The sequence below is a fragment of the Aulonocara stuartgranti genome (assembly GCF_965226115.1).
Source record: "Aulonocara stuartgranti genome assembly, chromosome: 11".
Lineage (NCBI taxonomy): Eukaryota > Metazoa > Chordata > Actinopteri > Cichliformes > Cichlidae > Aulonocara > Aulonocara stuartgranti.
Window position 1 is genome coordinate 7,443,023 of NC_138947.1, and position 27,965 is coordinate 7,470,987.

At 39.7% G+C, this 27,965-nt stretch overlaps 2 protein-coding genes across 7 annotated transcripts in view; both read left to right on the top strand.

Annotated features, from left to right (window-relative positions):
- smarcc1a (SWI/SNF related BAF chromatin remodeling complex subunit C1a) overlaps positions 1-13,535 on the top strand; it is a 28,775-nt gene extending 15,240 nt beyond the window's left edge. For both annotated transcript variants that reach the window (XM_082552754.1, XM_082552753.1), the window contains exons 22-28: positions 783-838; positions 1,756-1,909; positions 2,144-2,328; positions 2,545-2,679; positions 6,928-7,285; positions 8,019-8,144; positions 10,299-13,535. In XM_082552754.1, coding sequence (XP_082408880.1) covers positions 783-838; positions 1,756-1,909; positions 2,144-2,328; positions 2,545-2,679; positions 6,928-7,285; positions 8,019-8,144; positions 10,299-10,390 — 1,106 coding nt within the window. In that variant the 3' untranslated portion in view covers positions 10,391-13,535. The remainder of the gene's footprint in view (positions 1-782; positions 839-1,755; positions 1,910-2,143; positions 2,329-2,544; positions 2,680-6,927; positions 7,286-8,018; positions 8,145-10,298) is intronic.
- A 5,471-nt stretch (positions 13,536-19,006) lies between these two features.
- LOC309716955 (uncharacterized protein) lies at positions 19,007-27,718 on the top strand. 5 transcript variants are annotated; one of them, XM_082551097.1, is made up of 9 exons: positions 19,007-19,475; positions 20,776-20,872; positions 22,933-23,027; positions 23,159-23,184; positions 23,357-23,425; positions 23,636-24,430; positions 24,987-25,184; positions 25,587-25,797; positions 26,149-27,718. In XM_082551097.1, the coding sequence occupies exons 6-9, from the start codon at positions 23,725-23,727 to the stop codon at positions 26,399-26,401; spliced, it is 1,368 nt and encodes a 455-aa protein (XP_082407223.1). In that variant the 5' UTR covers positions 19,007-19,475; positions 20,776-20,872; positions 22,933-23,027; positions 23,159-23,184; positions 23,357-23,425; positions 23,636-23,724; the 3' UTR covers positions 26,402-27,718. The 5 variants fall into 5 exon arrangements, with proteins under 5 accessions (XP_082407223.1, XP_082407225.1, XP_082407222.1 ...); XM_082551099.1 differs by lacking the exon at positions 23,357-23,425; XM_082551096.1 differs by lacking the exons at positions 23,159-23,184; positions 23,357-23,425.
- Positions 27,719-27,965: the final 247 nt, after the last annotated feature.

Here is a 27,965-nt window from a genome sequence, read left to right on the forward strand (position 1 = left end):
CTAACCGATGTTTCTCATCATATTTAGGCTCGTATTTGACTTTTGCTACACATCAGTCCTTTTACCAGCAGGCTACTGAGGAGTAAAGACATATTGTGAAATGTTGTGGTGTTTCTGTGTACACTGCTGTGGTAACCAGTGGATTAAAGCTGCGGTTGCAGATGGGGCAGCGCAGTGGGAGGAGGTGAAGGAGAAAACTGGGTCACCACACTCATGGATGTTCTCATCGCGTTCTCTCTCTCTGTGTTGTCTTGAAAATTACCCACATCGCCCCTGCACACAAACAAACACACACACACACAATACTTATCACTTGTTAAAGATTAATGCTCTCTTGAGCTACAGTTGTAATCAATAAGTTTAAATGTGTTCCATGCCTCCTTTAGCCTAAAGCACTCAACTGGCACGAAATCAATATTCAAACTCTTAACATACGCTCAAGTGCACCCGTGACATGGTTTAACACTCAGCCACACGCATGTATTCACCCGGTCACGTGTGAGTGTACACACAACACTTATCATTTCCTGTGGGCCTATTCATTTAAAGTGCTTTCAACCTTAGTACCTGCATGTCAAACGATGCTTTTTGATGTTGTTTATCTCAGTAAATCAATAAGTTAATTTCACTCCAGACAGGATGATATATTCAGCTACAGTCATATCACAAATGTTGGTAATATCTATGTAAATTTAGAATGTATTTAAAATAAGCTCTGACCCTCTTTGTTAGTTTTATCTGTCTGACAGATGCTGATTTTTCAGTCTTGCTGTCAATTATAGAAACCACAGAGCCGGAAAAGATGGAAACAGACTCCGACTCCCAGCAGGTTGACAAGGTGAGACCACCTTTCATGCATCTTCAGATGTTCACTGTCTCATAGGAAAACATCTATTTATAAATGGATATTATAATAAATCCCCTACTAATTAAAAGGTCAAACTGATTAATAAATCAGATTAAAACATCCAACTCGGGCCATGTGCATACCTGAATTCATTCATGGTTTAGGTTTTTCATTGAAAGTACACAATATAACCAGACTTGGGGTGACAAGCATTGGTAATGGAGATGCAACATAATCCCATTCAATGGTGAGGTAGATTATTTTGATCAAAACTATGGTTTGAATTATACCTCAGGTTTTATTAAGAGTGTATTAATTGCAAAATATTGCGAAGTGTCTTACTACCAGCCAGATCAGTTAATCATGTTTTGCTCAAGAGTAAAAAATGAAACAAAACAAAGACTAACTACATTATTCTGATGTTATTACAAGGTTACAGCTTCAGATAGTCTGGCATGCTGTAACAGGTTCATGAGTGTTCCTGTACAGACAGATGACCTGTCACTTATTACATTGATAGCCACTTCACTTATTTTTTGCACAATTTAGAACTTTCCAGTTCATTTACTTTTAGCCTTCGTCTCGTGCTTTAAAAAGCGAGTGAATGTAATGACACTAGTGGCTGTTGACTTAATTATTCTCTTACATTAGTGATTGGGGGAAGAAAGTTAACAGGGGCGAGATTTGATCAACTATTGAGTGTACTCGCAGCATTTTGTAGGTGAAAAACCTTGAATGAATGTCCTTTATTCAACACTTTTAAGCAGCTAGCTACTCTGAACCACACTTATTTCTCAAATCTCAGAGCAAATCTTAAATTCAGACTCGCAGTACAGTTGTTGTTGTTGGGGGTTTTTTTTCCTTCTGTGGTGGCACGCCTACCATTTTTGATTTTCCTCAACCTTCAGGGTGAGTTGAAGGATGAAGCTGAGAAGCCGAGCGAGTCTGCCGAGAAGAGCGACAAGACAGAAGCAACAGAAAAGGTGAAAAAAGAGGGAGCGGAGGCATCGGAGCGTGAAGAAGAGAATGAAGAGGGAGGGGAGGCTAAGACCGCTCAAGCAGGTAACAGTTTATGCCAAAGTGAAACTAAAGCTCCATTTCACAGGCATGCAACTTTGTTTTTAAATTGCAATTTAAAGGGTCTACTTCTGGTTGATTATCCTGATGATTTGCTAATTTATTTAATGTTTTATTGTTTAATTAGTCTGTAAAATCTGATAATGTTTTTCCACACACATTCTTTGAAAAGTCTACATAAAGTGCTTGATCTTTTCTATTTTTTCTTTTCCTTATCAGACAAAGACAAAGAGGAGTCTATGGAGACATCATCTTCAGACCAGGAGAAGGAGAAGGAGAAGGAGGAGAAAACCCCTACAGAGGAGGGAGAGGACAAGGGCAAGAAGCTGGAACATGATATCGGAGAAGGAAACATTGCCACTGCGGCTGCTGCTGCCTTGGCATCTGCTGCCACAAAAGCCAAGGTAAGACTGCAGGACTGCTGACTCTGCAACAGCAATTGCATGGAACAACTTCAGCTTTTCTCAAATGACACTGTGTTGCTGCTATAATTTTGTGTACCTGTTGTTCTGATGGAATCCTGTACTTTTTTTTTTTTTTGTGTTAAAATAGTAAAATGCTGGAAATGGTTATTTAGCATTGATTAGATATTGACCATCAGCCCATTGCCTTCCTTTTAGCATTTGGCAGCAGTGGAGGAGCGGAAGATCAAGTCCTTGGTGGCTCTGCTGGTCGAGACCCAGATGAAGAAACTGGAGATCAAGTTGAGACACTTTGAGGAACTTGAGACCATCATGGACCGTGAGAAAGAGGCTGTAAGTCAGAAATACTTCAATACAATGTTGTATTCTGTTGGGCAGCTGGACTCTTCACTTTCAGTTAATGCAGGCACTCAAATCCTCTAATGCTCAGTAAAGGCTTATAACTGTGGTTATCAAAAATGAAGGTGAGCTGTTAACAGAAGTTCATCCGGCACTTTAAAACTACGCCTAGTCTCTAAAGTGGAAAATTAGCTGTTTGAAGCAAAGACAGATTTATAAAGTACCCACCTCTCAAAGTGTCTACAGATCTTTAAAAGGTCTATAAAATTATTAATGCAACTAATACGTTTTTTAAAAAGACTTGAAGTCAAAGGAGAATGTTTTTAGTCACAGGTTACTTTTAGCTGCTTCCGTATTTCCCAAGAGGTCACCACAGCGGATGGCTCTGCATGCTTGGTTTGGCACAGATTTCATGCCAGATGCCCTTCCTGACACAGCCATCCCATTAATCTGGGATTAACCTCGTGTGGTTATTATACTATAGGGAGTGCAGAATTATTAGGCAAGTTGTATTTTTGAGGAATCATTTTATTATTGAACAACAACCATGTTCTCAATGAACCCAAAAAACTCATTAATATCAAAGCTGAATGTTTTTGGAAGTAGTTTTTAGTTTGTTTTTAGTTTTAGCTATTTTAGGGGGATATCTGTGTGTGCAGGTGACTATTACTGTGCATAATTATTAGGCAACTTAACAAAAAACAAACATTTCAATTATTTATTTTTACCAGTGAAACCAATATAACATCTCCACATTCACAAATATACATTTCTGACATTCAAAAACAAAACAAAAACAAATCAGCGACCAACATAGCCACCTTTCTTTGCAAGGACACTCAAAAGCCTGCCATCCATGGATTCTGTCAGTGTTTTGATCTGTTCACCATCAACATTGCGTGCAGCAGCAACCACAGCCTCCCAGACACTGTTCAGAGAGGTGTACTGTTTTCCCTCCTTGTAAATCTCACATTTGATGATGGACCACAGGTTCAGAATGGGGTTCAGATCAGGTGAACAAGGTGGCCATGTCATTAGTTTTTCTTCTTTTATACCCTTTCTTGCCAGCCACGCTGTGGAGTACTTGGACGCGTGTGATGGAGCATTGTCCTGCATGAAAATCATGTTTTTCTTGAAGGATGCAGACTTCTTCCTGTACCACTGCTTGAAGAAGGTGTCTTCCAGAAACTGGCAGTAGGACTGGGAGTTGAGCTTGACTCCATCCTCAACCCAAAAAGGCCCCACAAGCTCATCTTTGATGATACCAGCCCAAACCAGTACTCCACCTCCACCTTGCTGGCGTCTGAGTCGGACTGGAGCTCTCTGCCCTTTACCAATCCAGCCACGGGCCCATCCATCTGGCCCATCAAGACTCACTCTCATTTCATCAGTCCATAAAACCTTAGAAAAACCAGTCTTGAGATATTTCTTGGCCCAGTCTTGACGTTTCAGCTTGTGTGTCTTGTTCAGTGGTGGTCGTCTTTCAGCCTTTCTTACCTTGGCCATGTCTCTGAGTATTGCACACCTTGTGCTTTTGGGCACTCCAGTGATGTTGCAGCTCTGAAATATGGCCAAACTGGTGGCAAGTGGCATCTTGGCAGCTGCACGCTTGACTTTTCTCAGTTCATGGGCAGTTATTTTGCGCCTTGGTTTTTCCACACGCTTCTTGCGACCCTGTTGACTATTTTGAATGAAACGCTTGATTGTTCGATGATCACGCTTCAGAAGCTTTGCAATTTTGTGACTGCTGCATCCCTCTGCAAGATATCTCGCTATTTTTGACTTTTCTGAGCCTGTCAAGTCCTTCTTTTGACCCATTTTGCCAAAGGAAAGGACGTTGCCTAATAATTATGCACACCTAATATAGGGTGTTGATGTCATTAGACCACACCCCTTCTCATTACAGAGATACACATCACCTAATATGCTTAATTGGTAGTAGGCTTTCGAGCCTATACAGCTTGGAGTAAGACAACATGCATGAAGAGTATGATGTGGACAAAATACTCATTTGCCTAATAATTCTGCACTCCCTGTACATTGTGGGGAGATCCAGAACTGCTTGTTTTGGATGTTTTTGGTGACCCAACAGCAGAGTACTCATTTTGAAGTCTGCTACTCAAGGCTCATGCATTGTAATGTAAATTCTCTGCAGACAAGTCCGAGCAGTGGCAAAAAACAGGCAGCCACATGGACGTCACAGATACACACAATAATCAAGGCTTAAAGCCTTGTTTGTGTCTCCTCTCAGCCTTGAGCCGGGGATCTTTTGTGTGCGCCAAATGTTTCAACCACTACACCACAGAGTCAAGAACGTTTTCATTCTCACCACCGTGAAAATCTCCGGCACATAATGCTACTCAATTAGCTCATACAGCATGACTGCATCGTTAAGGTTTCACCTAATAGGTTTTGCATATGTGCAAATGGTTTACTGTAGCAGTCTGAAAAGATAAATATTGGGATGGTGTTTTAAAATTAACCAAATATTTGTACGTTTCCTTAAACACCATTTTAACTTGCCATCAACAGGTTTCCTTGGGAAGGGTATATTTCACTTTTATGCGACTTTCACAGCATATTCTCTTAAGATTGTGTTATAAAGGTCTTACATTTAACTTGTTCATACTTACAGATACCCCATCTTAGCCTGTGAAATATTTTTTTATAAAAAGAACAACACGTGTAACAAAATATTGAGATAAAGTTGAATGTTTGATTTAAACTCCTAAATTTAAGAACAGACATTTTAAGTTGGGACAAATGTCAATATTTTAGGAGGTTTAAAGGTGGAACATGAGTGCACACATTACACCACTACCATATAATTAATAGGTAAATACACAAATATCCTTACTTGTTAGAAGTCTTTATTAGACTGTTTAAAAAAATGTAAAATAATTGTAAAACACTTTAAAATGAAAAAGAAATATAACTATTTGGATTAGCACATCCTTTGGAGTTGTCCAGAAAAGACTGCGTTACAAAGTTTCGCTTCTTCTGTTGCTATATTGGCACAAGTAACTAATAAAGATTTAATTCATCAACAGATATTGGCCAGTCAACAGGTTTGTCCCCACTTGGCCCAAGTCTTCCATAGAGATTGAAAAAGAGACGCAGCATTAATTCTCTGTGAGGAGAACATTTTTTCCAAAGCAAAGCTGTTGTTCAGTGAGGCAAGTGAAAGTGTTACCTGCCCCGACAGAGCAAATGAATGACTCTCAGCTCTTGTTTGTGTGTGTTCTGTCCCTGCACAATCCCTGGAGACGCTAGTGAGAGTGTAAAACTGTGTTTTCACGGTAGCGGCATTGGCAGTGTAGCCCAGTTTCACAGCTGTAAACAGTGCATGAAAAGGAGTCTGGTTAAAGAGGCTTTCTGAACGCTGGAATGAAACCAACCCACTCCTGCTGCTGTTCCTAACATAAACTGTAAAACACTGAGACTCTAAAACAAAGAAACACAAGGCTTTATTTAGAGCTGTATGTGCTATGCAGAAGGAACTGAACAGACCTCCCCCTTTCTTTTTCTGATTTTTGTCATGAAGCTAGTTTATTTCTTTTTAGCTTCATAAACGTTCTTTTTGACTTTGGCTGTAGTTCTTTATTTTTATATCCATGTTTTGAAATACCCACCTGATGATACTGTGGGTCCAGTCTCATCAGTATAAGGAATGTGTGGTGAGTGCAGTGGCCTATGTAGTTATTGTAGGACTTCGCTCATTCATCTCAGCATAGCTGCACACACACTAGCTGTACATCTGCTGCAAGTTCAGTCTGGAGGAAGAATTATTGCTGCCAGACTAGAGAAGTTCAGGAAAGGCCGCTGATTGACATCAGGAATGGCCAAAACAGCGACCTGTTTAGTTGGACAAAATGGAAATGAGCACGAGCTCTTCAGTTCTTAAATGCATGCACAGTTTTTAAAGATTTAAAAAAAAAAAAACGTTTTTAAAAGTAGTTGTAAAATATACCTTTGTGGCCTGTAACAAGAAAACCTCTATGTGTAAAAACTGTGTTTCGATTTCATGGCCATGGTATTCATAAGTTAGGCTTCTGCCCTGTAAAATATGCAGGCCTGCATTTTGTCAGTGTGCACCTTTTTGGCGTAAAGCAGACTTTATCAGGATATAAAGCAATGAAAATGTAACTTTATGTACTGCAATACCTGCCAGTTGTTGGTGGTATTTGGTATTATAACTGTCTTAAAATAATCTTTCCTCATGGTTCCTGCATTTCTGTGCAGTTGGAGCTTCAGAGGCAGCAGCTGCTAACTGAGCGTCAGGCGTTCCACATGGAGCAACTCAAATACGCCGAAATGAAGGCGAGGCAGCAGATGGAGCAGCAAGCGGCAGCTGCGGCTGCTGCTGCTGCAGCTGCCCAGGCCCAAGGACAGGGACAGGGGCCTGGGGCTGGACCACACTCTGGGCCCCCTCCACCAGGCATGCACCCAGGAGGACCTACACCACACCACGGAGGACCTCCTCCCCACCACGGAGCACCTCCACCACACCATGGAGGGCCCCCACCCGGCGCTGCAATGCACCCTGGCTACCCCCCAATGGGTCACCACCCAATGGCCCCTCACCACCCAGGACAGACAGGTGAAGGGAAAGGAAAACTACACTGGTGCTCAAAGTGATACAGAGATTAAGGAGCTTTGAAACAGGGGGAGCAGATGTGTGCTTTTAGATATTGTGAAATATTAGCATTTTCATATGGAAAGAATGTCAGCAGCTTTACCAGGTTATGACTTTGTTTGTTTTACACATTTGCCATATCAGATATTGATAGCTCAGTAGCTACTCTCTGCTGCCTTTAGTGGGTTGTCTTTCATATATACCCAAAGTTATACTAGCAGCTATGTTTTGTAGTCTTAGATCTTGGCCACTTGTTAGCCAGCTTGGTAGTAACTGCTAACTTGCTTAACAATTTTAATCTTTTTTCTTTTTCTATTTTTTTTAATTTATTTTTTATAAATGATGCCTTAATCTACCTAAAAGAACAGCTACATGAATTACTTTATTAAAGTCCCACTAATTTGGACTGGTATTTTGGTCATTTGGACTAACCCTTGGTGATTATTTGCTTTTGGGAACTGCAGGAAAATGTGGACATAATTGGCTCATTACATTAAACTTCAGCAAAATAACATATCAAGTGTTCTCAGAGAATAAGGACAGAATGGATTAAATGGCTTTTTTTCTCTACAAAATCATGTTAGTTGTTGGTTGAGTGTTTGTTTCTGGTTTGAAGCACCTCATGTAGGTTTTCTTCCTTATGTCCATCTGATCTCCATGTGTCTGATTTCTCTTATTTGTACTTTTCATGCTGCAGGACCAATGGGACCAGGTCAGCCAATGCCTGGACGTATGATGTCTGGCCCTCCTTCTGCTGGGCCTCCTCCCGGTGGCATGCCTCCCATGATGCCCCCACGCCACCCCGGAGCCCCCAACGGCATGTGTAAGTATAAATAGTCACCCTCTCATTATGCTTGTGTTGTTTTTGAATATGTATAAGCAAACTCAAGGTGGTTTATTTCTGTTGATTTGTGAAAATTTAATTCACCAAAACCAATACACGCTAAATTATGGCCTTGTTTCTAGGATCCTTTATTTACCCAACAAACAACCTAAGAAAAAAAATCTTTCTGGGAAATTCAAATAATGCTTTGACCCGGAGCTGACAGCTGGTATTTACTTTGAATGTCAGCTGCAGCTAAACATTTGGATCATTGCTGCTTATTAGCATCACAGCACGCACAGACCCTGTGGTTTGCATTGATTTCTCTAACCTTGTAAAGCAGCCAATCAGCATCTGAAATTAAGCACCAGTGTAATGATATGCATTTAAGTTTTTTGGCAGCTGCTGTTTGTGTTTCCACGTGTACTAAAGCTGAAATTTGAACTCTTTGAATGGTGTTACTTAATCGTATTTTTTGTTTTGCATTGTATTGAAGAGACTTCTCAGCATTTACATTTAGGGATGGGTATCGTTTAGGTTTTATCCGATACCGGTGCCAAATCGGTACTTTTGAAACGGTGCCGGTGCTCATGGAGAACACAAAATTGGTCCAAAAACCTCTCATGGTCAGCTGGTTTTTTGTAAAAAGATAACAATGTTAGCCTTTTCTGCAGCTATGGGGCATATATGGTATCACTCTTGGCTGGAAGCAGTGCTTAAACAATGGAAAAAATACAAACTTTGTCCAAAAACCTCTCATGTTTAGCTGTTTCCCTCTTTTTCTTTGGTCATTTTAGCCTTTTTGGCCAGGGTGAAGGGAGTATCTGCCATCAAACAAGAAGACAGCCGCATGTAGCTATGATGATGTTTGCTAGTTCACCTTACATGCATTAATGTAATAACGTGGTTAGCCTACTCAACGTAAATTACACACGAACAACATTAAGCTACTCACGCAGAGAAGAACGGCTGCTGCTGCCATCAAATACGGCGCATTTCTCGGCTTTTAAAAAAAAAAACGCTATGCGTCGCCAGGTGTTTCATCGGATTCTTGGTGTTACTTCCTTTGACAGTATCACAGTATCAGCTTAAAGCACTTGTTGCAGGCTGCTGAGTTTGCATATTTTGCTGTGAAGTACAGCCAGACTTTTGACCGCTTCGCCTTGGACATTTTTAATCTGTAGCTCTGCATAAAAGAACGTACGTACCTGGCCCCACCTACTATCCTCGGAAACGTAAAATGATTGGCTAGAAGTGTATCACAGCTCAGGAAAAAAAAGCACCGAAATAAAGCACCGAAATGTGCGCTGCTTTTCGGTCTGGTTACTACCGTTTATGTCAGAACCGGTACCCATCCCTATTTACATTCCTCAAGAGAAACAAAATTTGTTCGATTTATTGCAGGTGACATATTATAGCGATACCATTAATTCTTAGACTGTTAACTTTTAAAGCTATGTTTGCACTTTTTGATACCTAACCTGTAATTATTTTTTTTAAAGGAGGAGAAAAATACAATTTTCTTCATGCCTTAGGATGTCATTTATGTTGCCCATCAGCATAAGTTATGGTTACCAGAAATCAATGCGGGCTTTAATTTAAAGCCTCACACCACTGCTGTGTGTGTTAGTCTAATAATTGCCCTGTAGCTAGGTTAAGCGTTGTAGATTGTTGTGATGAGATGAAACCTTTTTGTCTTTAAAGATACGGACTGTTTTTGATGTATTTTGCCTCATCATCCAGTAGAGAGAGCTCTTAAAGTCAGATATCAGCTTTACAAATTGCATCCACAATTAACCTGTGATGAATAAATTGTACTGGAGGAGGATGGTAGCCACTTGAACCACTGAAAAAGCGGTCTTTGAGAATTTCTGGTTCTGTGAAAAGCTCTTCACGTCCAAGCTTATCACTTAGTGAAGCAGTGTTGTAATGTTGTCTTGAATATGACAGAAGAGACAGTGCAGCTGCGACTGCACAGAGAAATGCAAATGATGAAAGCCAGACTAAAGGGTTAAATACCATGTAGAACTGGTTCATTACACATGACTGGTATTGAAAATACCAGGATTACAGTTATCTTCATATTCATTTATATATTAGTTCAAACTTTAGCTTGCTTCCTTTATGCTCTAAAACCAAGATTTTCCTTCTTAGATCCTGGTCCACCACCTGCACAGCCTGAAGCGATCCCTCCTGCTCCTGTAGGTCCTCCAGCACCTCCGAGTGGGCGAGTGGCTGACAACTAAGAGCTACACACAAACACGCGCGGACACACACACACACACACACACACACAAAAGCACACAAGCTTGAAGCTAACTCTCTGAACATCAACCCCTTTTTGATGGCCTTTGCTACTGGCTCGGTATTTTTCACTCAGCACTCACATCTACTATAAACTTCATCACAGGATACACACACAGACACACACAGACACACACAGGGTTCAAAAGCAGAGGTAACCTGACATTTCACACATGCACCCATACATGCAGACTTCCACTCAGGGCACAGCGGCAAGGGTCGTCTACTTATAAACACTGTTTTCTGCTCTGTTGGGCCAAACCAAGGATTTAGACAATGACCCTGTGTACAGAAAACAAAACAAGGAGACAGAACAAATAATGATTTAAAAAAACTGTCTCATCTCTTTTTCTTTTTCCTCCTTTCTTTTTCCAGTGCTGTTTTAATTGCACTGAAACCCCCTTCCAGTCTCACAAAACACACGCCCTGCTTTTTGTCTGGTTCCTCTTTCTCCAAGACAAACACTAGGGGGAGCTAGCGAGACTAGAGAGCTGGTGTGACCTGTAGGGGTGGGTGGTGTGTGTGTGTGTGTGTGTGTGTATTGAAGCAAGCAGATTTTTCAGACATTAACATGAATAAAACACACATGGGGGACCCAGCCTGCCCTCACTCTTGTCTTGTCGAGTATCTACCTCTCGCTCCTCTTGAAATGATACACTGTAGTTTTGTGTGTGTGAGTGTGTGTCTGTGAATGTGTGTGTCAGACAGAGGGCTGGGTGATGGTCATTTGTGCCTTTTTTTTTTTTTTTTTAATGTATGGAATCTGTTTTTTACTCACTTCTCCTCTAGCTGATTTTGAGATATAAAGTCAAAACTGAACAAAGAGGCAGGCGGAGATTTAACTTTAGGTCTGCCTTTGTCTGATAAGGTGCATCCTCCTTGACCCCCCAAAAATGGCAGCTGTAAATACTGTTAACAGTATCTGAGTATAGGCGTGAGAGACAGTACCTGCTGAAAAGGTTTAAATTGTTTTTAGTTGTGCTTGAAATGTAAGGGTTCAACTAAAATTACTTTTTTTTCCCAACTTTTTACTGGACTTTTTACTGGACTTTAAAATTCCATTTAAAAAAAGACCAGAAATTTCCAAGTTTTCTTCTCAGTGCTTTGTGACCTCCTAATCAGAGAAGTAAAATCTTTAAATTGTATGATTTTAACATTTAAAAGTTTTGCTTACTAAAGACATTTGCAGTATTTGGCAAATATAAACTAAATTGGAAGCTAAATCTCATTTTGTGAGGCACAAGTTAGGACTTTCCAGCCATGAAAGGAAGTACATCCACCTCCTTCCTCTGTCTGTCACACCACCTGCAGCACTGTAACGCACACACACAGACATGTAAGCTAAGCTGTGGCGAACACTGGAGGCTGCATGCACACACCGACTTGGCCAGACCCTGCCACAAAGCACTGGACAAACACACATGTAATCTCCTGCTGACCTTCACACAGCCTTTACAGAGAGGGAGACGCTGTGATGCGGCTGAAACATCACAACACGACGATGCTCTTCCTCAGCACGGTGGGCTTCTAGATGTTTTTAGGTGCTGATACTGTAGCGATTAAACCCCGCCCCCCTCTCTTATGCTCAGTTTCTTCACGCCTAGTGCTGCCTACCTCGCTAACCCCTCTTCCCCCTCCTCCCCTCTTTAGTGCACGTTTTGCATTAATTTCCAGCTACTGTAAAACTCTGCAATATCCTCATTTTTGTGTATCAAACCATTACACGGAAAAATATTAAGTTACTAAGTAATCATAACTGTTTAGTCCTTAAACGCTCTGTCCTGTCATGTCACAGTAAATTAAATTAAACAAGGGGCGAAACCACTGAATACTTGTGTGCAGATTTGGTATTTAAATATCAGCTACTCAAGCTGGATGCTGGTTTCCTTTATCTTTTTCTGTAATGGGAAATTTAAAGTAACCTCAGCTGAGAGAAAAACAGTTATTGCGTGTTAATTTTCAGTATCAGCTGAACAAAGTGTCTGAAAAAATTTAAATTAAATCCCGTAGCTATAAAAGGGGGAAAAAGGAACATTATGGGCTTTTTGTTTTTGTTTTCGTCTCTCCTCTGAATTAGTTCTAGGATAGGACAACAGTTTCACCACAAGATCCATTTGTTAGCTGCGGTTTGTCGCAGTATTCCCCACATTTTCCATTGCTCAGGTTTCCCTTTTCTGAGCTTTTTAAAGTATTTTCATGTCAGTAATCTTGGAAATTAAAATCGGAATTTTATTCCTCGAAACGAGTCGTTCTCAACATTTGGAAGCCCGTTTTCCTCATGACGTAGTTGTTTTTGTCAGGCCATCAGCAAGTGCTTCAACCCTTTAAAAACATTTTATGACACTTGCAAGTTAGCTTTAAATAAATTAAAATGTTTATTTTATTCCTGCTGCTCTAATCATCATTTCAACTAGTCTGCATTCACCATCCTGCATCGTTCTAAAGCTGACATACAAGTGAATAATAAATCCAATATGAGGATGTTTTAATGTGAAGTCTTAACCAGAACTACTACTCCTTCCCTGTTGCTAGCACTGTTAGTATCTCTGCTACCTCCTCCTCCATCTGCTAGCTACCTCTTCTAGAAATCTTCCTCTTGCTATCTACTACCTCTCTGCGCACCCCTTTGCTACCTCTTGTTCCCCACCTCCCTCCTTTTTTGTTTCTTCTTAATTTCTTTTAAAATAATTTCTTTGTCCTGCCCACATGACTGCTGCATCACTGACTGTTGCCCTCTTCTCCCAGTCTGTTGGAAGAAGAAAGCACACAAACACACCGTACAATCCCTCGCTCACACTCTCGTTCAATGTGCCCTCCCATTCAACATTTTACCAGGCTTGTTATGTAATATCACTTAAATATGATGGGATTTTCTTTACATATATTATCTTTAATGGATACTTTTTTTTGTGTTATTGGTAATGTATTTTCAAGGAGATGTTTTGTGTAGATGGAAGTTCTCTCTGTTCTTTGTAGCATTTGTTTCTCTCCCCCCCTCTTTTTTTTTCTTTTTTTTTATTATTTTGTATGGGGTCTGTTGGTACTTGGACCTAGACACTGTCGAATAAACTGTGTTTTGTATGAAAATGTCTCAGTTTCTTTGTCTTTTCTATTTAGACTAAAAGCACAATTGCTAAAATTGCAAAAGTTTTCATCTGAAACTGCACAAAAAGAAGAATGTAGAAAATAAGTATGTTTTTATATTGCCGTTACAAGATTGTATTTTAAAAATTAATCACCTGAAAGCCCAAGTCTTAACAATTAAGTAATTCTTAAAGTTAATTCAGAGTTTAAAAAAAAATTGCTATTAGTGAATACTGAATTAGTCATTTCCAAAAGAAAAAAAACAGATTACACGAGTAGTACATTGCTTCATATTTGTAAGGGTTAATACTTCATGTGATTGTGTTTTTGTGAACTACAAGCTTCAAGAGGACAAACTGGATAATCTATCCTGTGCTTTTGTGTCGGGATTAGGGACATTGCTCCAAAACATCTGCACATAATGCATTCACAATGTGTAAATTACAGTTTTCAGTGACGTCACAGGCTTAGTCGGCTTTTGTGGAAGAAAATTGGTGAAGTCTAAACGTCTGTTTGAGACTTGAAATGAACAGTAGATTTTTAGAGCACCATGCAATGAATCAACACTGACCAAACAGAACATGCATATGTGGTTGTCAATGAAAAAAGTTGAATTAAATCACAATAAACTATTCTTTCAAGCTCCTTATGATTAATTTGTAATGCCATTACCTCTTCAACAATGGTTATGATAGACACACAGTGCTGTCACATTATTATTATTATTATTATTATTATTATTGTTATTATAATCAAATAATTTGAGCTTTTTCATTTCCTTTGGCACATTTCTTACATTTTTAATTTCCGAAGATACATTTTTCATAACAAAGCTAAAACATTGCATTTGTGTGGCGCACAAATAAAATTTCCTTAAGTATTTTATGTATTGTTTAGACAGCTTCAGAGAATAATTGTAGTATAGGAAAAGAAAAATGAATCAAGTTAACACAGAGGTAAAGTACTGTCCACAAAGTTACTGCTATATGATTTGGGCTGCAAAAGTTATATTTTAGGCTATTATAGTTAAGTGAAATAACAAAGCAACAAACTGAGCATTTTTTCAGGTCTTGGAGGGATCCATGATAACTGGGCTGAAGATGTCATTGGTGTGCTTGTTTTGCTGCCTTAGCTGCTTAGCTCTCTGCTTGTAGAATCTGTGTATGAACAAACGAAGAGGAAAACTAATCCCGCCCGGCTGGCACTGTAATCTGGCGAGGGGGGGGATTTCTGCATACAGCAGATTGACCATGTGTATGTTATTGAGAGGTTTGAAGGGCCAGAGGGTGATTACTCCCTGAGTGGGACTGGGAAAGGGGGGGTGGGAAGTTTGATGAGAGGGCAATGGAACATCTCTGCTCAAGCACTGTGAGCAACCTCTGGGGATGAAGTCAGTGTGTTGGTGTGAAAGAATGGCCATCTGATTGTTGTCTCTATAGCTAATTTTCATCTTCAAAACAATTGTTTTTAATAACTAGACTTTACTTTTTTTTAAAAAAAAAAAAGAACCTTACACTAGTATTATCATCAAGGGCATCCAGTGTCAAATCTTTGCCAAATCAATCAATAAGATTTCTATTCTGGATTGACCAAGGTTGTCAAGGACCGCCTTCTAATGGTGTTTACCAACAGGGCCAATTTCTGGTGCTATTTCTTGTTTTGGGGGGCAGCCAGAGATGAGGAAAGACAGTAACATAGGGACTTTAAATAAAAGGACTATGAATGGTAAAAGGTGGAAGCTGGCTTTTAATTATGGACAGAAAAAAGGGAGAGGTATTGTGTCCCATGGATGTATTGATGGAAGACATCCAGATGGTTGCTATGAGAGAAAATTATACTAGAGAGAGGGTGAAAATACAAGCAAACAGCTGAACTTTTTTTGGTTTGGTAAGGTTTGGCCTGGAGGATGACAATCTAACTGCCATATTGCTAACCTGCATCGCAATAACCATGGGCTTTTGTCAAAGGGATGTGATTGTGAATAGTTCTTAATAGTATTTTTAGATACAACTTATAGCCAGTAGTCAGAATTCATTGTTTCCACTTTACATGAGCCAAACCTTTCTCTGAATTTCTTGCCACCATGAAACCACAAAACAGCCTTCTTTTATTGTTTTTAAGACAAATACAGGCATGATGTTGCTGCAGGCAGTGGTTAAAATCTGATGAAAAGTATGTCTGCACTCTAAGTAGACCCTCTGGTGGTCTGCGGAAATTTCACTTGAGGCCCCTTGATTAATTGCAGGTTGGATAGCAGTCATTACTCAAAGACTTCCCAGGAACACACCTGCTAAGTACTTAAACTGCAAGAGCATTAAAGTCTTGATGTTTTGCCTTCTGCATGGCATCTTGGAAGGACACCTCAGCAGGGTGGCTAACTTTGATCTAGATTTAGCATACTAAATATTTAGCCTGGAGCATCAACATGCTTGGTTAGTTCAGCAAACTAATAAAAAGTGCACGTGAACATTTTTATCAGCATATACGTGATATATTATATAACAGCACAATGGAATATTAAACTGAAGCTCTATTTAGAGTTAATAGTCATGATTAATTTCCCTTTGATTTAAAATTGGCAGCCATCCAGTACAAAGTCTTAATCTAAAACCTGCTGTCCTTGACTGGTTTCCACATCAGAAACCAGCCTAAAACAGGCCGGCTGCCTGCCAACGAGGATACAAAAACGGACCAATTTGCATATTGCTGATGCATACCAAAAATGCCTGACAACGAGATGGAAAGAAGTGGTTGAGGGTTTTACACAAGGGCCTTTTAACTTGACACATGAGCTCAAACATTGGCCTTTTAGTGACAAGACCTTTTAGTATGCAGTCTGAGAAAATAGTGCTGACTTTACAAATATATTTTTGCGTGCTCATCTTACTCTTAGCTTTCTCCTCCTTATTTATCAATATAAATGAGGTTAGCGCATAGAGTTGTATGATTGCCATGAGTTTGTTGAGTACTTATTCAGAATCTGGCTGACTTCCTGTTTGCTTGCCACACATGAGTACGATTAAATAAAAGTAATCTTTCAGGTTTTGTAGAATTTGAATATGTTGAAACGTATTTAACAAATTCTGATCTGTTGAGTAATGGAGTCATTAATGGTGTTTTTAACTTTATTCACCATTTTAAAGCCACTTTTTGGCCTTGTGAACATCATCTGATGGACATACAAGTATTACACAGTTCAGGATTGTTTATTAGAGATTTGGCTGCAACAAAAACGTGTTTTGTCAGCTATATTTTACAATATCCTCTTTCTTATAATCTGTTTATGCTCGTCGCTCCAGCCGGTAACAGCTCCATTTTTCTGAGTCATAAATAGAACTTTGAAAAGACAAAGAGCAAACTTGTAAAATTCACAGTTACAAAAACAGCAACAATTGCTACTAAATAGCTGACAGTGAAGGTTAATACTACTTCATGGTATCCCTAGTATTACAAGATAAAACATGTTATAGTTGCAGTGACATGCTGAATTGAAGTATGCAGTTCAGTGGTGATAATGGAGGTATTGGTATTATATACCCTTAATGCACTTTTTCTCACAGGTCCACATGCTAAAACCACACTTATGTCTTCCCAGAGGTCATGTGGGCAGGAACATGTGTGTTAATGTGTTCTCTCTCTGCAGAGTAAATGCCAGTCGTGTGCCCTAAATGTACAAGCAGAGGGGAAGGTTCAGGATGAGGCTAAGAGAAGCCATCCCTGGCCCAGTTATGACCTTTGAAAATTAGCAGTGTCAATCTCTGCTTGACTGGTGTTCTGACTAAAGTGAAACTGGGAGGACTCAGAAGAGTTCTTCACTTCTTCAAAAACAGCCTTGCTGAAAACCCATTTTAACCCTTTTTAAATAAATACACCTTTAAAATGGAAAAGCTATTAGGAATTAGTAGCAGCAGTTGAAAAGGTGGCTTATGCCTCATTTATTTCTGCTTGGTTTGTTAAGTAAAGGACAGAAGAAATGGGAGTGACACCAATATTTTCAGCTAAGGTGATAAAATTTGGTAGATCACACATTTCTCAAACAGAAACAAGGGAAGGGATTGTACTGGTTTTTCACTTTTTTTGCTTTGACTTGGGAAAAAGCATCACATTTGCAGTTCATTCACACTGCACAGTAACTTTAAGTGTTGTGTAAACATCCCATCAGTAAGGCTGTTTCTGGGGGTGACACTTTTGCTTCACCTTTCCTAATGTATTCAACTTAATGTTGTGTTACTTATAGTAATATTCTTGTTGCGATCCCATTGCAACTCTGCAGAGAAAAATTATTTTTGCACCGATTTTGTTGGCAAGCTCTTTCAAAAATGACCTCACGTGTGGCAGTAGATGCAGCGTTACAGCCAAAAATGTTTTGCACACTCACTCTCTCTGTGTGCACTGCCAAAAAATCCTCGACACAACACAGTTTGTTCATTCAGCGCTTCAGATTCTCATTTCATTAGTTTTATTAAACCCGGCTGATGACTTGTCTCATTCACAGATGACTCTGTTACCACTCTGAATCGTGTCCTAAATGTGATCCTGCAGGGAGATGCCTTCAGGTCAGGGCCAGAAAAATTGCTTCTGGCAAAAGTAAAAGTAAATTCACCCTCTGAGGACCGGTTATAGTGATGCATCGAGTTGTGGTCCGGATATTTCTTTGTGAAGCAAAAGATGAGGAGTAAAGGTGAGAGCTGCTGCGGAGAGGGAATATGGGGATTGACAGATAAAATCCAGAGAGAAACAGAGAGAATCTCTGAGCTGCGAAGTGTAAAGCTCATCTGTAGTGGCAGATTGAGTCCAGATGTGGGAGGCTGGGGGGAAGCACAAATGTTAATTATGAAAAGTTTGGGGGAAAATGTGTGTTTATTGTATTTAATGTGTGGCGTGCATGAAAACACATCAGTGGCATTCAGTTAGGGCAAGCAAGGAAGCAGTGCTAGTCTAGTGAACTCTTACAAAAAAAACCTATTCAACTCTATCAAAGAGAAAGTGATCTCTCTTCTTACAGCTCAGACAGCATTAGGCGAGAGCTTTGGTCCCATAAAATATCTCCTGTTGGCATCCATCCTGTAAATTACTGCCATTTTGTAGCCTCATCTTCTGAAAGAAGCTATTAGAATCTACAGCTTCTGTCATGTTCACCAGCGTGTCTGCATCCTGGTAACAAAATGCTGAGCTTTTCAAGCTGAGAGGCCAGCAGCATTTACTGGTTGTTTGTTTATCCACATTGTGGGTTTGTCTGTGGTCTTTAACGGGAGGCTGACGGGTGCCCCAGTGACTGCACAACAAGCTGTTTTTGGTTCTGCTTTCTTTGCTCTGTGGTGTCCATTGATCCAACACAGCTGATTTAAATGACTAAATTACCTCCTCACCATGTCTTGACGTTCTCCAGAGGGCTGGTAACGAACTAATCATTTGATTCAGGTGTGTTGACCCAAGGTGAGATCGAAACCCTGCAGGACACCGGCCCTCGAGGCCTGGAGTTCCCCACCCTTGAGCTAAAGTCTGCATATTGTGCTCAAAGAGAGCTAGCATTGTTGCTCTCTTTGATTCAACATAGTTTGCTTTTCATCCTAACAATCACCTCGCCAACATGTGCGATGTACAGGAGTTATATGCAGTTTTTAATGTCTCTCCTTTATCGAGTGTGTGAGTGCATGGGTTGGTTTTGGTTCAGAAGTGGGACTTTCTTCTGGTTCCCGCCCTCTGGCTTACACACCTGGAGGAGTCACACACCTGTTCCCGATGTCCTTGTTTGTGCTACCACTTAAGGTAGTGGCAGCGCTGCAGTCTTTGTTGGATTGTTGAGTTTTAACCAGTTAGTGAAGTCTGGCTCCTTCACCACTGGGATTGTGCGGTTTGCCTGTAAGTTGGGACAAAAAAAAAAAAAAAAAAAGCAGCTTACCTGCTGTTTCCTTGTCTACGAGGGACCTTTGCGGGAGAGCGGTGAGCTGTTTTGTGTTCTTGGGAGAGAATCTTTGGATCCATGTGGATTTGTGGAATAACCCTGTTGTGTGGAAGCCCAGGACTTTTGCTGGGGTTGATCTCCTGTTAAAACTGTTATTTACTGTAAATAAATAAACGCACTGAACTGTTTGAGTCCTGCCTGACTAGTGACCCTTAACAAACAGGCTACCCCAAAATGCAATGGTAGACATTTCTAAAGTGTCTTTTTAGTGCTCCTTGCAAAACACTAGAGGACCTTTCAGCAGTGTAACAACTGATAAGACCCAAATGTGCAACTCCATTGATGAGATTAAGGTTCAAATTCTTTGTGATAAAAAAGGAGTTGGGACAAAGGTAATCAATTCAACCACACAAACAGAGAAATATGAAGCAAGCAGAGGCAAAAACACTAGAAGACTGTCATGGGAGGAGTACTAAAAGAACACTGCGAACACATCTGGAAGGAAACTAAGGTACGTAAAACAAACCTTAAATACAGATGCAGGTTAGACACATTAAGGTGGAGCAGATAACTGTATAGAAGGGAGAAACAAAAAGCCAAAAGGTAGGCAGAAAATTCAAATTAGCATGCTTTTAAAAATAAAACATGGGCAGAAAGGAGAGTGTTTGTGACAGAATTATATGAAATTGGTTGGCTGAAATACACGGATAAGAAATAACCAGCAGTAACACCTAAACACAAGGACATAGACTTGCAGTCCAAAGCAACTGTGGATTAAAGTGACATTCAATGATTAGTCATGAGACGTTCCAATTAAAGATTTCAGGTTGGCTTTTTATGAAAGTCAGAGGCGCTGCAACAAAGTACTGCCTGTGATCCAACGCTTTTCCTCTACTTGATCTGGGATTACATATACCAAATTAGTTGCCCTTTTTTCTTTTGTTTTTATTTTCTGCTTGCAATGACTATGTTTGATATTGCTGTGTTTACGGCTCGCCCGTCGCCTGGCCCTTATTATTCATTATTTACATATATCATTAGCATTGGCATTGCATTGCTAAAAAAGAAAAGTATGAAATTTAAAAACAATCAGCTTCCCTAACCCAGTGTCTGCAGATGGCTCCCACTCCCTGAGCCTGGTTCTTCAGGAGATTTCTTCCTGTTTAAATGAATGTTTCCTTCTCACTGTCACCAAAGTGCTTGCTCATCTGATTGTTGGACTTTTCTCAGTATTATTGTAGGGTCTTCGCCTTTTATCATAGCATAGAGGCAACTGATGTTGTGATTTGGCACTACATAAATACAATTGAACTAAATCTCTTTCCTTGTCCCTCCCAGGAGTTGACCGATCATTTCCCTCATAACTGCCAAGAAAGCACTTTGATCAGCTGATCAAGAAATAACGGTCAAGACCTCTCAAAGGAGCATCTACAATGTAAGTCTGATAACAGTTTAATATTATAAACTGATGATGAATAACTGATAGCATGTTTACTTGTAACAGTAGAAAGCCTGCAGCGTGCATGCATTTAACTCTGCTAATGTTTAAATTCAGGACAGAATGAGCTAAACCGCAAACAAATTTCCAGTTATTTAATTATTTTACTTTATTTAGGCTGATCTGTTACAGTCTCATGTTTTAGGTGCGATTACACCGCAATTTGTGATGTTACAACTTCTAGGATAAAGAATTGTAAGATGTCTCTTATCTGTATCTGCAGTTTGCCAGTGTACTTTATTTTTTAGAATATTTTCAGTTTGATGAGCAATTAGCTAAAATGATGAGCCATAACTTTTGGTACAACTCAGTGTAAAAATTTTTTGGTTTTTTTTTTTTTTACATACAATAGTTTAGCAAGAATTATGGATGCAAATTCTTTCTGACTACAGTGTTCATGCTGTAGCAAAACCACAGAGATGAATAGCAAAATGAAATAGTGGGGGAAAAGTGTGAATGTGTTTACACTTCTACCAGAACTCTTGGAAATGATGGTTCAGTCATTTTATGTTCGAAGCTGTGCCTCATTCTCACCACTGGACATATTTGGACAGACTTTATTGTAGGGAGCCGGCAGATCAAACACAGTTTTCTGGTCTGACTTTGATTAACTTTTTTATTCTAATAAGCACATCTGTCTTTTAATGTCTAGAAAAGCTGGTGGTTTCTTTGCATGTGTGAAAACAACTGGCTGCTATAGATACCCAGCCATTAACCGCCTTGTGGGGACTCGAGCTATCGAGAGTTGTTGGGCTTTTATGAGAGTCGTTGGATAGTCGTTGGAGAGTCGACCCACCCGGCCATGAGATGAAAAGACTGTAAACTGTAGATAAATAAGTGATCATTTCTCTCTCACCACCTTTGTTTCAAAGTATCAGCAGATCGTTACTTACATGCTTTGGATCAGTTTCAGTAGGAAAACATGGTTGTTTATTCTGTTAGACCTCTTTGTGTTATTATGGAAGGAAACACACTGAATGAGCGTTAAAGTCATCATCACTTGGGTTCCTCTGAAGACATGAAATATATTTATACACAAACTGCAGAATAAAAAATGTTGTTTGAGCTGACATGCACTATAATTATCAGCTTGCAGAAACCATCTACAGACTGAACAAAATGGATGGATATGATAGGACTAAATAGTCTCAGCTTTTTGGCTTCTGACTTTTGAGTGTTATAAAGTTTTGTTAGATGTTAAGATTTAGCCTCCTAATACGTAAGTAATAGAGTACAGGCTGAGTACTTTACATGGACTGTAAATAAACTTTCTTTCTCCACTTCATAATCAGTGGAGTGCTCAAGATGTGCTGCATAGATGAGCAACATTTGTTTGCCAACACTTATACACATCACTGCAAATGTGATCACAGAGAGAACTGGACACATTTTGCATCTTGTTGTAGTCCAGTCATGTCTTTTTGTAGTTGTTTACATCCTTCAAGGTATTTTATTTTAACAGTTCTTTCACACAAGAACTGCCAATAATGTTTGAGTAATCAGGTCATGTCAGAGGTTGTCTCAGACCCATTACCACTGCTGGACATCCTTGGACAGACTTTTTTCCAGGAGCTGGCAGATTAATCACTCTTTTCTGATCTGACTGTAATGAGCATTTGTGTTCTCAAATGAACATCTGTCTTTCATTGCCTAGAAAAATTTCTGGCTGCTTTGTCTGTAAGAAAATGGCTGACGGGTTTAGATATTCAGACATTAACTCTTTTGTGGGGCTTCAGCCAATCAATCACTGAGGTGTGGTTTAAATCTGGGTGATCAAGGAGTCTGTCGCTACACAAAGGATTAGTGACAAAATCAAGACTCGGGGACAATACAAGAGGCTGATTACTAAGGTCACATGTAGATAGTAACCTGTAGATAAACAGGATGTGCAGGTATTATTACATCATGGAGTCGTATGTTAATCAAGTACCAGCAAGCTTTTTAAGAGTCACAGACCAGAGATACTCATTCATTTTCATTTGACTCTGAGCGTGCAGGCTGGAAAAGCTTCTGCCTCTGGCCTTTTGGATCATGGGGATGTGTTTTTTGAAGGCATAAGACCAAATTTATTTTTCCCAGGAGTTTCTACCAGGTAAGAAATCACAATTATTTTTGAACTATATATATCCACTAAAGAGATGTGTTAAATATACATTTATTTGTATATTTGGCGAAAGCATTGTATTTGAATGGATGTTAATTTTACCACATAATTATTTTCAGCATGCTTTTACCACATCTGCCCTAAGGTAAAGGTGTTTGCAATCATTTTGACAAAAATGCTGGATAGCTTTCTTGGAGTAATATAATTTCATTCTTCACAGCACAACTTTCAACTTCCGTGTAAATAGTTTAGACACCAATTACCAAACAATGGCTATGACTATAACTTGGATTAATACAATACTGCTTTGTTTACAGTGATTTAGCCCATGATGTTTGAATTTGCAGTCATATTTGTCTTTAAAATAGTCCTTCGACTACAGCCAGGTAAGGAAATACCAAAAAGTTGATTCTGTTCAGTGGAGAAATGTTTCTCCACTGAACAGACCTTGTTCGGCTGAGCATGCATCAAGAGACTTTCTTGAGTAACTGGCCAAAAATAAACTTATTTGAGAGATGGCTTAAGCGAGTTCTGTGTATCTTCTTTGTATTATTTTAGTCTGGATGGTAAAAGTGTTATTGTTCTTAACTTTTCAGGTGCAGCCTGCCTTCGAAAACTTGAAGGCAGGGTTTTAGGCCAAAGGAGCGTTAAACAGGCCTGGAGCTGAGGCTTCCAACAAGTCAACATGAGGGTCAAGTGGCTATCACATCTGCCACCCGAAGTTTGGGTCATGGTGTTCAGCTACCTGAGCACACAGGAAAAGCACAGGGTACGCTGCTGCTGCAAAGTCCTCAAAAAGCTGATTGACCACCCATGCCTATGGCGGAACCACATGGTGGTCCTATCCAACTTTCCACGCTACACAGCTGGATTCTGGGACACACTAAAGTATCGCAGGGTGACCCATGTTGCAGTGCAACGTTTGAGGCCCAAAGACTGGAAACACCTTGTGAAGTCCCTCCCACGGCTCACCACTATTGTCTGCATGGAGGCACAGCAGCATTACAAGAAGAAAAGTGTGGACAACCTGCCTGATTTCCCCAACCTGAAGACTCTCGGGATACGAAACGCCACATGGAGCGAGCCAATGCTACAGCAGTGTCACACTGGGCAGCTAGCAGAGCGGCTGACTCACCTGAGTGTGTGTAACATCCAGCTGCCAAGCACTGCTGAGTTCGTAAACAGCGTGTCACGCTTGTTCAATCTGGAATATTTGCTGTTTCACCAGCAGGCTGAAGCAAAGCTGCAGGTGGTGGCACCAGTGCCATCTAAGGCCTTCCATAACTTGCTATTGAACCTAAAGAAACTGAAACACTTATCCTGGGAGATTACAGAGAACCCAGTGCCACTGCCCGACGACTACTTTTATCCCCCAGACCCAGAAGACCCAGGTAAGTCTAGTGTCTTTACAGCATTTTATAACCCTGCATCAGAACCAGTATACATTTTTTTTTCACCTGAAATATTAAAATAGCATTTATCAAAAGAAAATCACACTTTACATGTGGGTTTACCTGCTAAATTGCTTCCCAAACAACATTTACAGCTGCTGTGTAACTGGATCAAATGTATTTTGTGACTCAGCGGGTCAAAAAATCTGACAGCTTTCAGTAATTTCATACATTTATTAGCAATGTATCTAACTTGCAGCATAAAAGACATTACTGAGTACAGAGTGAATGATACTGTTTATCATAGTTTTTTCCTAAAGGAGTCAACTTGCTAAGAGTTGCTGGATCACATGTGACACGAGGAAGAATAGCTGCTATGATGCTGCAACTAATGAGGGTCTTAATAAACTTAACTAAAGATGTCCTTTACTGATCAGTCACCATTCAGAGTTTTACTTACTACCTAAGCCTGTAGTGGTGGGACAGTTAGATCAGCCACTGTGCCAAATTATTAGCAAACGTTTGACTAACTTGCTCCCATTATTTGGTCCTATAGAAGCGTACGGTGGCCCAGCACTGACTTCTCTGGAGTTGGTGAATTACCCAGAAACCATGCTGTCTGAGAACGCGCTGAGGGGACTGACCTCACTGAAGTCACTGACTGTTCGCTATAGGTACCTAAAAATTGGCGTCAAATGTCGTCTAGAGTCCTGGCTGAGTTATCTGTATCAGCTAGAATCACTGGAAATCATTGGTGAGTGTCACCATTGTTCAATGTGTTTTTGGTTTTTTTAGTTTAGTTTCGCAAATTTGACCTGATATACAAAATAAAGCAGTAACACAGACTAGCCACATAAGTCACTACAAATAGTACTCATTATTTTAATTTTAAAAAGCAGGTATTAGTATTTGTGTAAAGGTTGCCTGCCAGCATTTTAGTGAATACTCTGATGCTGTATACATCCTTAGTTAGTAGGAGAAATTTTCTCGATCAGAAAACGGGGGATGAAAACTTTGTTTGTCCCATGTGTTGCCTGTTCCTTCTTCCTGTTTGTAAAAGTAAGAAGCAAATAAAATAAAAAAAAAAGAAAAAGCAAAAGATCAAGCTTTAGGCCAAAACTGCCTCCTGTAACTCTTCTGATTTCTGTCTGTCTAGGTGGGAATCCTCTTGCTTTCTATACAACCATTTTTCCACCCCGTGTGACCAGGCTGGTGCTGAGAGTGATCATATCACTCAAGGATTTATGCTTCATCGTGAAGAAAGTCAAGAAACTTGAGCACCTCGACATGCATCAGAACCGCTTCTCCGGCAGTCTCTGCAAAAAGCTTCCCTCACTATTTCCTCAGCTCAAGACTCTCAGGATACGGTGAGATGGCAGATTTTTATTTTCTATTTAGTATTTATTGTTATTGTAGATAGATAACATTGCTCAGTGAAATTATTACAGATTACATTTAATCGATTACCTTCATGCAGTACTGACTGACAATTTAAAAAAAAAAAAAAAAAATGTTGGTGGCTTAAACTTGCTTCATTTATTTAACAAAGGCACTAGAACTTTAAACTATGTTGCAGCATTTTCTTAAATACAACCCAAACATTAATCTGCTGGAAAGAGTCATCAAATTTTTCTTTTTTCTTTCTGGGTTTCCAGTTGCCCCAGCACCAGATCTTCCTATCAGGAGTCTAAAACATATATTTTTTGCCCTTTTTCTAGATATTTCCTTGAGGAACCAAAAAGTGACCTCCTGCTCCTCAGCAATCTCAAACACCTCGAGCAGCTGGAGCTGATCGTGGAGCGCTCGTACATTCTCAAAAGTGACCGCAACGACCACCCCTGGCCGAGTCCGTCTTTGCAGGAGCTGATCAGAGAGCTGCAGGAGCTGTCTGAGAACAGGATCAACATCATCACCACAATGCGACAAAGAAACCTTTTTCAAGAATGTGATTGTGTTTGGGAAGGGGAGTAAAGACACCGCGGTTAAGCCGCAGGTTGCCAAATGAAGCTGAATGATAGACACTGACATTCAGACAACACTGTCATCTGACGTCAACCAGACTCTGAGACACTGCAGAGATTTTTTTCTTTTTCCCACAAAGTCTTATGTTTTCAAACTATTGCAACATCACGCTCACTATAATCTGAATTCTGACACGATCATACAATCATACACTGATGTCTGTAACCCAGCGGCAGCCACAGCAGCACAACGCAGTGTTACATGTTACAAAAATCTAGATTTGCACAACCAGCCGAAGCAACACCAGTGCGCGATAGTGGATGTGACATGTGAGCTTTAAACCACCCTTAACAGGCAGGACCCTAAATGTGAGCAGTCTGGAAAGTCTTGAGATGTATATTTCAAAGCCAACAAAAAAGCCACATTACTGCAGAGGAGTTATTGAACTGTTGGCCTAATCAGAAAGCTTTTTCCAGTGCATGAGGAGGTGAATTTACATGAGCTGTGTTGTAGATCTTTGTAGAGGATTATAATCTTTCTAGATTTACATGAATTGTAGATCAGTTTCCTTAAATTTAATTTTGTTTTTGCGTTTACGGTCATTTAAGGTAGTTTTCTTTTTTCTTAAACAGGGAGAAATGATAGATCTGTTTGCATATTGATTTTGCTCTGGCTGATTTTTTTTTTTTTTTTTTTTTAATGAACTGGAAAAACTGAAGTCACTGTTATTATAATCTATTTGTTTCTGGCACAAAGAATGAAAGCAAATAACAAAAGTACAAAACAAACCCAAACCATTAGCATCAAAACTGAGTAGCAAGCAAACTGAATTGAAAAGGCAAGAAGCTGCTTCTTTGTAGCTCCACTGAAATGCTACAGATTGTTAATGTTAATTCAGTGCTTATTTTTGAATGGTCGATCCAAGCATGTGTGTTTGTTAAACAATTTTTACAAGTTGTGTGAACTTTTATATTTTTTATTTTGGTTTTTTTTTCTAATACAAGCCCTTTTTTCTGAAGAATTGTATTGTTTGATTGAATCCTCTTTTTCTTTTTTTGCAAGTATAAAATCAAGCACCTAGCCATGAGAAACATAAAAGTTTTTGTTTGGGGGCAGCTTTTATATCTCCTCTCTGACGGTAAGAGTGAAAAAACTCAGCGGGAACCACTGAAGGTGTCCTACATGATGCTGGAAACGCTGTGGATGTAGTGCTGTTTGATCATCTCCAGGATGGATGAGACAGTGATAGCGATGATCTGTCCTGCTGTTCACACAAGCTTGCCCAGTTGTTGTATGAACAAAAAATACTTCAAAAACAATAAAAAATGTATTCTTTAAATGTCAGACTTGAGTGAGTAGATGCTTGAAACAACACATGATTTGGTTCTCCTTTAATTGGCCTCAACAATGAGAAGCATCACCTTCCTTAACACATCCTTACATGCTTACACACGTGTTTTAAAGATCCAATTACACACAAAGCGGTCTTATTTAGGTATTTGCCAGACATGAGTATAAATTACACACACAGATGCAGTTATCTGACAAAAGTCTTTCTCATAAGTCAAATGTA